Source organism: Bos indicus x Bos taurus, chromosome 1 (assembly GCF_003369695.1).
Source record: "Bos indicus x Bos taurus breed Angus x Brahman F1 hybrid chromosome 1, Bos_hybrid_MaternalHap_v2.0, whole genome shotgun sequence".
NCBI classification, from domain to species: Eukaryota; Metazoa; Chordata; class Mammalia; order Artiodactyla; family Bovidae; genus Bos; species Bos indicus x Bos taurus.
Window position 1 is genome coordinate 95721516 of NC_040076.1, and position 11744 is coordinate 95733259.

The following is an 11744-nucleotide window of genomic DNA, read 5'->3' on the forward strand; positions in this document are numbered from 1 at the left end:
CACCAGGATCCTCTTTCCATGAGATTCCCCAGGCAAGAATACTAGAGTGGGTTGCCATTTCCTTCTCCAGGGCATCTTCTTGACCCAGGGATGGAACCTGGGTCTCCTGCATTGCAGGCGGATTCTTTACCATCTGAACCACCAGGGAAGCATTACATAGGTTAGTTTTAGGATAAAAATAGTTCTGAGGAGAGAGTGATACAAGGTGAATCTGTACAGGTTAGGGCCAGGTCATGAAGGCATTGGGTGCTATGGCAAAGACATTACAAGGTTTTCATTTTTCAATTTTTCCAATAAAACCCTTAGATCAAGTAGGCTTAGGCAAAAACCCATTATATAGAAGAGATATATGGAGGGTTGTTTTATACAAGGGGAGGGAGGCTGTCAGTCCTGGCCCCTTCTTCACACCACTGCTAGAGCCAGTGTGTTTAACCAGAAGTTAAATAGCAAAGTAACATGATGGGATTTGCCTCCTAGAAGGATGCAATATAAGCCCTGCTTGGCTGAGTTTCTATTTTTGTCTTACTTAACTGAATTCCTGTGGGTGAAGCTTTTAGCCAGTCTCCATCTCTCTTTATAAAGAGTAAGGAAGTGGCCTTCTCCTGGTAGCTTCTGGTAGAGTTCTTTGCCCACAGTTAATGGACTCATTGAATGTTTGCTGAAATTGGACCAAGGAAAAAATCTTTTCTTCTTGGGTTATTTGGAAGAATTAGAGGACATACTGCTCCAGGCACTTTTGGTTCTTCTCTCCCAAAGGGGGACAGTTCAGTGGAGTGACTGGTAGCATAGAACATAATGTTGGTAACAGTAATAACAACAGCAGCCATAGTCAAGAATAAAGATTACTATCATTGATTGCTTATTTTATGCCAAGCATTGTTCTTAGTACTTAATATAACATATACTAACTCATTTAGTCCTTGAAACAATTCCCATTAGAGGAGCAAGCTAATATATCCATTTTACAAATGAGGAATTAATTGAAAGCATAAAAATTGTACATAACTTTCCCGAGCTTCACAGACAGTAAATGCCAGAGTTAGAATTCAAATCCAGCCAGTCAGGGTGTACCCACCTTCTCCACAGCCCTGTTATTAGAATGACAGATGGGGATGGGCGTTGCAGGGGCCTGGCCTTCAGATTCAGGTAGAGCTGAGTTCACAGCCCCCTCCTCTCCTTACTCTCTTTGAACAAACTTTTTAACTTTTCTGAATCTCATTTTTTCTTATCTGTTAGATGCAAATACAACCATTGCAAACTTGTTTTGAGATTAAATTTATATACTATCTAGTGCCTGGTACATAACATTTCCTCAATAAATATAGGTCCTGGTAAGAGACAGTGAATGCCTGAGTGGGACATTCAACAGCAATGAAAAGCGGATGTTATAATGTGCATTGAACTTCTGTACTGGGATGGTAGCCTGTGCTATGAACCCCATGCCACATGTGGCACAGGTGGGTTAGTTCATTGTCAGTATGTGTAAATAGCTTGAATCAGCCCAGTCTGCACCACCTCAAAGTTATTAGTCTTACCCTGAACAATGGGGAGCTGTCAAAATGACTTACTATAGAGCAGAATCCAAAAGAGAAAGTGAGGCTAGATTCCAGAAGCTAAAGACTGAAATCACAGTAATTCATTTATTCATTCACTAAGAATAAATGAATGTGCTGTCCTCTGGGGTGATGGTAGTGAATAAGACAGACAAGGGTGCTATCTTCTGGAATCATAAATTCCAGCATGAGTGAAAGATATTTAACAAACAGTTGAACAGTTATGTAGAGTTCTGATCAACTTTGAGGGAGTATACAGAGAGTATTAAGGGAGAATTTAAGAAGGAAACTTACTTATCTTGGTTGCCAGTGCAGTTGTTCCCCAATAAAGTGGCTATTGTTGTTGTTTAGTTGCTAAGTTGTGTCTGACTCTTTGCAACCTCATGGACTGCAGCACCAGGCTTCCCTGTCCTTCACCATCTCCTGGAGCTTGCTCAAACTCATATCCATTGAGTCAGTGATGCCATACAACCATCTCATCGTCTGTCACCCACTTCTCTTCCTACCTTCAATCTTTCCCAGCACCAGGGTCTTTTCCAGTGAGTCAGCTTTTCACATCAGGTGGCCAAAGTATTGGAGCTTCAGCTTCAGCATCAGTCCATCAGTGAATATTCAGAGTTGATTTCCTTAAGGATTGACTGGTTTGATCTCCTTGCTGTCCAAGGGACTCTCAAGAGTCTTCTCTAGCACCACAGTTTGAAAGCATCAATTCTGAGGTGCTCCAGACTTCTTTATGCTTCAACTCTCACATCTGTACATAACTACTGGAAAAACCACAGTTTTGACTATACAGACCTTTGTTGGCAAAATGATGTCTCTGCTTTTTAATATGCTGTCTAGGCTTGTCATAGCTTTATATATATATATGTATTTTACATATTCCTTTACATTATGATTTATCACAAAATACTAAATATAGTTCCCTGTGCTATTCAGTAGGATCTTGTTGTTTATCCATCCTAAATATAATAGTTTGCCTCTGCTAATCCCAACCTCCCAACTGTCCACCCCAGATCCTCCCTGCTTTGGCAACCACAGGTCTGGTCTATGTCTGTGGGTCTGTTTCATAGATGGGTCATTTGTGTCATAGTTATATAAGTTATATAAGTTCTAAGTTATATCATATGGTATTTGTCTTTCTCTTTCTGACTTACTTCCCTTAGTATGATAATCCCTAGGTTCATCCATGTTGTTGGAAAAGCTGTCTTATTGATGATAGAGTTTAGCCAAATAAATGAAATATTCCTAGGGTTAGAACCTATTTTATAAGTTCGCAGTTCTCTTGGGAGTCATATATCAGTGCTGGCATGGGTATGAGAAGGATGCAGGCCACCCTTGTCATATTTGCTTCTCTAGGGGACACCACTTCCTAGTAGAGAGAGGGCAGGTTAGCCTAGGATGAGATGGTTGGATAGCATCACCAACTCAATGGACATGAGTTTGAGCAAACTGAGAGATAGTGAAGAACAGGGAAGCCTGGAGAGCTGCAGTCCATGAGGTTGCAGTGAGTCAGACACAACTTAGCAACTGGACAACAACAACGAAAAGAGCAGTGCAAACTGTCACTCATCTCAGTTTGTCCTGGTTTTGACACTTCGTGGCTCTCTTATCCTGGGCATGTTGCTTACCCTCCATTTATTCCCCGTGTATGTTGCTGTGCTGTGTGTGTGTGTTCAGTCGTATTTGACCCTCTGTGACCCTAAGGACTGGTGCCTACCATACTCCTAAAATTCTATGGAATTTTCCAGACAAGAATACTGGAGTGAGTTGCCATTTCCTACTCCAGGGGACCTTCCCAACCCAGAGATCAACCCACATCTCTTGTGTCTCCTTTATTGGAGGCGAATTCTTTACCACTGAGCCACCTGGGAAACCCTTTACATGTGTAGATATGGATAATATCACTTCTCTCGTAAAGTTAGTGTGAGAAGTAAATGTGGGTATTTATAAAGCATTTGAGATTAGTACATAGCACACAGTTGTTACTGTTATGGCACCTCTTGCATATATTTTTCATTTTTCTCTCCATAGCACCAGTGATTCCTATAGGAAACCATATGCCCTACCCCATCCAGGTAACAGGCCTTGGCAGCGCTGTTTCTGCTGGGAAACCAATGCCTCCTCAGTCACATCATATTATACTTGTTCTTTTCCCCTAACTGGATAGCTCCCACATGGCCTTCAGGATTCAGCTCACACTTGAATTTCTTGGCTGTCTCCCCTGATGCTCCTAATTAGATAAGCTACTCGAACCTCTCATGTTAATAATTTTGCATGTATCTGTATCATTATTTGATTTCCGTTCGTGATCCCCATGAGACTACAGTAAGTTTTATCGTGGAAGAGCTTGAAAGTGTTATGTCCATTGTTGTATTACAGTCAGCTCTCTATATTCAGTGTTAGTTGAATCTGATGTTGAGACCCACAGATACGGCAGGCTGGCTGCAGTGTGCCACTTCACAAAAGAGACTGGAGCGTCCGTGGGTTTTGGTATCCATGGGGGTCCTAGAGCCAGTTCCTTGTGGATACTGAGGGATGACTGTATTATACTATTATTATTACCACTAATGTTATTTAGCATTGTGCCTGGGATAGAGCAGACAGATAAATATGTGTTGAATGAATTAATTTAGTTTAGGGTTAACATATACAACAAATCCAGTTGCTGCCTGGAGAATGCCATAGCAAGGTCTCAAATTCTAGCAATGCGGCAATGAAGAGATGTGGAATTAGCTGAGTTATTGAACCACCCTGGGTCTGTTTCCTAAGACCTCAAACCCCACCTTGAGATAATTTTAGAGGATCCATACATGCTTAAGTCTCAATGTTTAATATACTTTAGTATTAATATTTAATAAACTGTTTTTTAAACCTTTCAAACTGTACATTATATACCAACTTTGAACACACCAGAAAATGGCAGCCTCTCAGGGGGGCATGAGGGAAGGACAAATTGGGAGTTTGGGGTTAGCAGATGCAAACCATTATATATAGAATGCATAAACAACAGGGCCCTGCTGAATAGCACGGGAACTATAACCAACATCCAGTGATAAGCCATAATGGAATGGAATGTGAAAAAAAATGTGCATAAATGTGTAACTGAATCACTTTACATCAGAAATTAACACAACCTTGTAAATCAACTATGAAAGTGAAAATGTTAGTTGCTCAGTCATATCCAACTTTTGCAACCCCATGGACTGTACCCCGCCAGGCTCCTCTGTCCATGGAATTCTCCAGGCAGAATACTGGAGTGGGTAGCCATTCTCTTTTCCAGAGGATCTTTCCGACCCAAGGATCAAACCTGGGTCTCCTGAATTGCAGATAGATTCTTTACCATCTGAGCCACCAGGGAAGTTAAAATCACCTATACATCAATAAAATAAATTTTAAAATAAAAGAAAATGGCAGCCTCTCAATTTGTACTCCAGGTTACTTCATTCATGTGCAGAATGCCATTCAGTATCAATTTTCCGCTGAAATGGCAAGTCATGCTATTTATGCAATTACATTTCTTAGGAAATGTAGATTTTCTCTATCCTTTGGAACCAAAACAAAACTGAAAATGACTAAAATATTGAAACTGATATGTGACTTGCAGTTTGTTTCAAAAATTCTAAATTTGCTTTCACTAAAATAATCGCTTTGTTGTCACTGATTAACTTTATAACTAGTCATTACTTAAAGTTATAAAAATAAGTGTTTACTGTTTTTAAAAGCATAGTTTTTATTGAGGCTATATATTGGCATCCTGAATAGATTTTCTACTAGAGAAAGGGATTTCAGTGCTACAAATTATTAAAAAAAAAAATTTTTTTTTTCAAAAAATCACATGTTAGAAGATGTCAGTAATCCCTACAAATTCTATTAGTCTCTAATTCTTTAACAATGAATTGTCTTCAAATTTTGTCACATTCGGTCAACAACAAAGATGAAAATGATGGACATGTTAACACAAATGCCTGCGTAATGCCAGCAGCCACTGTGGAGAGCAGCACAGGCTAGGGGCAGCAGAGGTGGTTTTAGCCAGTATCTAAGCATATGGGATGCAGTAGCATTTATGAGTCTGTACACCTCATCCTGGGCTTCCCAGCTGGGTGGTAAAGAATTGCCTGCCAGTGCAGGAGATGTAAGAGACACGGGTTTGATCCCTGGGTGGGAAAGACCCCCCGGAGAAGGGCATGGCAACCCACTCCAGTATTCCTGCCTGAAGAATCCCATAGGCAGACGAGCCTGGCAGGCTACAGTCCCTGGGGTCACAGAGTCAAACACGACTGAAGCAACTTAGCACACATGCTAACCCCATCCTTTTTTTTTTTTTTTTTTAATATAAATTTATTTATTTTAATTGGAGGCTAATTACTTTACAATATTGTATTGGTTTTGCCATACATCAACATGAATCTGCCACCCATCCTTTTTTGTAAAGTTTAAACTGACCAGTCTCTTGAATTGTCATAAGAATTACACAGGTTTATTCCTCTTCCATGGATTGAGAGCTGTGTTGTCGAGCACACTAATATTAAATGTCTCATTAATTCTGGTTTTAAATCCTGCTGTATTGTAGATTCTTAAAGTATGTTCCCCTGTGTAATAAATGTGCAACTTAAAATCCCTCCTTTATCCCCTGAAATCATTCATAAGCAAATATTAATGGGTGCTAAAAAGCTCTTTTAATTGGAGGACCAAAGGTAGTTTCTCTTCAACCCTGACTTAAGGTGCTCCTAAACTCTTCTTTCATGATTTAGCAGCAGCTTTGGTTTTATCATTGTGGGTAATCACCCTTCTATCTAGGAGTTTTCATTTTAGAATTACAAACACTGACTTTGAAATCAGACAAATCTTGGCTTTAGATCTTAGCTCTAACTTTTAATATAGGAATGTGCTGTGTGTGCATGTTCAGTCGTGTCTGACTCTTTGTGGCCCATGGACTGCCCACCAGGCTCCTGTGTTCATGGGATTTCCCAGGCAAGAATACTGGAGTCGGTTGCCATTTCCTCCTGCAGGGGATCTTCCTGACCCAGGGATGGAACCTGTGTCTCCTTCATTGGCAGGTGGATTCTTTTACCACCTGCTGGGAAGCTCTAAAATAGGAAGACACTCTCTGAAACTCATATTTCTTATTTGCTCAATGGGATCATTAAAAACAGGTATTTCATAGATCTGTTTTGGATATTCAATAATACACATACAACTTATGGTACAGAGCATTACATCGGGTTGGCTTTGGCTGTATTTTATGACTACGGTTGTGATCATCATATAGCCATCAGAGGTAGTCAGTGGTTAGCAAGCATTGTCTAGAATCATCCTTTTCCTTGCATTTGAAAAGCACTGTTTCTTCACCTGTTTTATCCTGATATGCCGGTTCTGGTTTTTCATATGCAAGTGTTCTATGCAAGCAATTAGAAGTCTACCCCAATACACAGAAACTTTTCAAGTCTCTGTTATATCACATTAGGTAATATCCCATTGGCCAAAGCAAGTCACGGGGCCAAGCCCAGAGATAAGCAGAGGGGATGGACTCCACCTCTTTATGTATTGTTGTTATTCAGTTGCTAAGTCTTGTCCGACTCTTAGCGAGTCAGACTGTAGCACGCCAGGCGCTTCCCTGTCCTTCACTATCTCCCAGAGTTTGCTCAAAGTCATATCCATTGAATTGGTGATGCCATCCAACCATCTCATCCTCTGTCGCCCTCTTCTCCTTCAGTCTTTCCCAGCATCAAGGTCTTTTCCAGTGAGGCAGCTCTTCACATGAGGTGGCCAAAGCATTAGAGCTTCAGCTTCAGCAAAAGTCCTTCCAATGAATGCCAAATATCAAGGCCATTTTTCTTTTCAGTCTGCCGGAAATATTAAGCAATAGATTCCTGTCATTTCAAGAAAAAATAATAGTTTTCTTTATGTTGATAATAGTGCTCTGCTTAAATAAGCACTTAATCATTTCTAAGACCTGAGAGGTGACTTAGATAGGTATTCTTTTTCCCATTTATAGATGAATATAACTGACATTCAGAGAGTTTAAATAGCCATATCTGAGTTTACATAGTGAATCAGCTTGGACAAGATTTTTGAAGTCTTCTGATTGAAATTATGGTTCTTCCTAGACTATCAGACTTGGCTGATTAAAATTGCTCCCTTTTAAAATTTCTTACAATTTTGGTATCATTCTTTTGTTTTTTAAATTATGACCCAATGGTCATTAGTTTCCCAATGAGCTTGATCCCTTTGCTTAATTCTTAAGACATAAGAATAATCCATTTACAAAATAGAAGAAAAGCTTTTTATAGCTTCGTAATCTAATTCTAGCCTCAATGGTTTCTGTCTGTCCTTTTGAAAACTTCATAACCCATCTTCTTCAATAGGCCATGTTGTAAGAGGTCAGACTGTTTGTGAAGGGGTTAAATGAGTTCTTATGGTCATAAGAAGTGCCTCCCTTTCAGTTTCACTGCATAACTTATGGCCATCAATGCCCTAATCTAGAAATCTGGATAAACAGTAGCCCTGAAGGCCTGATAAATTGCCTACTCACTTAGGAGTTAATATAAGATCACGCTCAGGGTTCTATATTAGAGCTACATCACCATGACCCACGGTGGTTCTGTAACTGTGTTTGTAACAGTGCAATTTAAACCTAAAATTCAAGTTACTTATATTCCTGACCTCTTATTCTTGTTATTTATTTTTTGGTTGAGAAGATTAATAATAACATTTATTTTGTATTATATTTTATAACTTTCACATCTTCATTTAATTTTCACAAAAGATTAGGACATATAACACTATTATAAAATCTGTGCTGCTGCTACTGCTGCTGCTAAGTCGCTTCAGTAGTGTCCGACTCTGTGCGACCCCATAGACGGCAGCTCACCAGACTCCCCCATCCCAGGGATTCTCCAGGCGAGAATACTGGAGTGGGTTGCCATCTATATCTCCATATAAATGAGAAAAATTAGACTCTAAAAGGTAGGTTACTTTCCTGGGATCATACAGCCAGAAGGAAGTGGGGCCCAAACTGGACATGTACCCCACCTGCCCCGCCTTCTCATTTTCTTGACTCAATGCATAGGCCTTCTTCATTATCTTGTTGCCTCAGTTTACCTTTGCAAAGCAATGGAGGATGTGCTGATTTCATTCTGGTCTCCCAGTACTGTTTACTTTGGATTTAATCATATACTGAATTACACTGCTGTTTACCTGTTTCATGAGTTCTTGTTTTCTTAATGATATGGTCAGCTTTGGGGGCACTTTTCCTTCTCTGCTTCTCCCATGTCAGCTGCCGTCCTGTGGAGAACCTAGGAGAGCAAATACTCATAGAACCAGCCCAGCTTCTCGGTGAGAATGACCCAGGCTGAGCCTGTCCCACTGCTGCTGGAAAGTGATTGATGTTTTACTGTCTTATTTACTTGTCCCTTTAGTTGAAAGCAGATGCCAAGTCACCCCAAAAACCCTCAGGTTTGTTTTCTCCCCTTGTATCTAGGCTTCCCCAAAGTACATCTGCTCCGATCCTACATTCATCCATGATTATTTGGCCCCACATGGTGGATTTAAAATAGCTAATATGCATGATCCTCAGACATTTTGAGGTCTGCTGCAGGACTCTGCAGCAAGTTGAAGGACGGTGAAGGTCATTCTCTCCTTATACCTGTGGTGAAGACTAGGCAGTTTCTGATGGCCACAGGGAAGATTTCCTGGGTCAGCAGTGTGTCGTCCCCTCCCCCAGCCTCCTTCCCAGCCCTTCACTCCTCTACTCCTTTCCAGGGTTAAGGCCACGTGCTGCTTCTTAGCTCAGTATCCCAAGCACACGTTCTATTTTGAGATTACCTACTCTTTGACGTGGATAGGCCACGTGATATGTAACATACTGATTCTCCTAGGTTTGCAAATCTCCACCACTTTTTAGGAAAACTGATTTTTGTGTGGTCAGAAAGTGCCAGCATTTCACCACTCCTCTTATTTTTACCAATTCCTTTCAAGCTATAAGGAAGGCTACTGTAAGTGGTTGGACGTTTTATAGGTATTCACTTCTTTATTCATATTTATCCACAGGATTTTGCTCGATGCTAGGATATTATAAACAGCTAAAGCAGGGAGGATCTCTTTGTTTATAGTTTTTATGGATTGATAGGGAAGAGAGGCTTCAGTCAAATGTTTAAATAGATAAGTGTGGATTGCAGTTCTGGTAGGTGCTGCGAGGGAAGAGATCCGTGATGATTTATGGGACTAGAAGCATGTCAGGCAGACCAGAGAGCTTTATTGGGGAAGGGGCTCTGGAACTGACATTTGAAGGCAGGAGAACTTAGAGTCCATGGAGAAGAGAGTCAAGAACAAGGGCAATTATGACTCAGGATGACCCTTACCTCTATTCCAGTACCAACAAATGTGTGGCTTTAGGGGTGGACAAGATATAGCGGGGAGACTTGACATTACCCGAGAGAACTGGAGAAGACATCCCTCAGGAGTATCCGTTAAACTCAATCAGGAATAATGAGTAGAAATTATGTGAAGAGGAAGGGGAAAGAAGACACTCATGGGAGACTACAGAAGGGCCCAGCATTGTTGAGACTGAGTAGCTGGAGGAGGCAAGAATACAGACAGGGACACACTTTGAGTGTTCTTTCAGGAAATGGTGATGTAAAATCTTACGCTCCCAGATTCTTACTGTTGCCTCTAAAACAGTCTTCCTGGGCTCAGAAATTTTTCCACCAACCTCAAAAATAAAATGCTATTTAAAAGTCCAATTGATGTGTACACATCAAAATAAAATTACGGGAGAACATGCACACCCTTCATTAGTGATGCCAGGTCTTCTAAAAAAAGGCTCAGGTTAGTGCACTCCGAATTGAAACTCAAAATGAATGAAATCTGAATTCCGAAACTTACTCTGTCGGGGGATTCTTTCTTTTCACATCCGTGGCACTACCACATGTCCCCTTTCTTTTCATGTGTACTTTCCTGAGGGTGAGATGGGTACTCCTGCTTTGTGAACACCCTCAGATCGAGAGAACTTACCCTTGCTTCCTTTCCCATCTGACTTTCATAATCTTCTACTAGGGACTTCAATAAAAGGAGACTTCAAAGAAATTGAACCTAACAAAATTTAAATTGAAGAGCCTGTATTTTTTTTTCTTTTCACCTTTCTTAGTCTTCCTTGAACCAAGTATGATCAGTGATAGGTACTTGATGGACAAATTTCCCAGAGGCCTAGAATGAGTTTTATCTCAATAGCAAGTCTACCTTGATCTCTTCCAGGTGAAAAGATGAGGAATTTTTTTTTTACTATCAGGTTGCATACTATTTTGGTTTGCTGTACAAACAGAAGACCCCTTTCAACTGCCAATGTGTTGTCTTGTAAATGTTTTCTTTTTAGTCAAGAGACAAAGTCAAGTAGTATGATAATAATGCTTGTTTGTTACCACAGAAGAAAAAACTCAAATTTTTGCATAGTTGATATAGATGGTTATGAAAAATAGAATCCTACTAAAGACATGGATTTTCATGACAGAATATTTATGGTTCTAACACAGGATGAAGAGGAAGAAATCAAACAAGAAATTAACATGTTGAAGAAATACTCTCATCACCGGAATATAGCTACATACTATGGTGCTTTTATCAAAAAGAACCCACCAGGCATGGATGACCAACTTTGGGTATGTAGGACTGTCCACATTTGCTTTTCTTACTTAAAAAACAACCAAGACTAAGTGTTTCATTTCTCTATCCTAATTACTGAGTTTGATTAGGTACTTGTTCCTTGAAATCCTTTATTCCATAATTTCCATAACATTGTATTTGCAACGTTTTCTCTCATTTCCTTGAATACCTGTCTGTCTTCTATCATTTAATGTGGACCATCCCTAAAGCTAGTTGTTAAGTTCTTTTTTCCCACACAAAATGACTACCTTTATTGAATTTTTACTATACTTTAGGTACCATGCTATATTGTAATATATATATGTATACACACACACACACATATATATATTTACATTTATTTATTTGCTATGCCACATGGCTTGCAGGATCTCAGTTCCCCAGCCAGGGACTGACCTGAGCCTTGGCATTGAAAGCACCGAGTCCTAACCGCTGGACTGCCAGGGAATGCCCACCACGTTAATTTTTTTTTTTAATTCTATCATTTATTCCAGCTCTTTGAGGTAGACATTATTATCTTCATTTTGAGGGGTG

The 11744-nt window shown here is 40.0% G+C and overlaps 1 protein-coding gene across 10 annotated transcripts in view; it reads left to right on the forward strand.

The window, feature by feature from the left end:
* The window catches only part of TNIK (TRAF2 and NCK interacting kinase), a 407656-nt gene that overhangs the window by 237962 nt on the left and 157950 nt on the right, over nt 1-11744 (forward strand). For all 10 annotated transcript variants that reach the window (XM_027541165.1, XM_027541136.1, XM_027541146.1 and 7 more), the window contains exon 4: nt 11081-11206. In XM_027541165.1, the coding sequence (XP_027396966.1) occupies nt 11081-11206 (126 nt within the window). The remainder of the gene's footprint in view (nt 1-11080; nt 11207-11744) is intronic.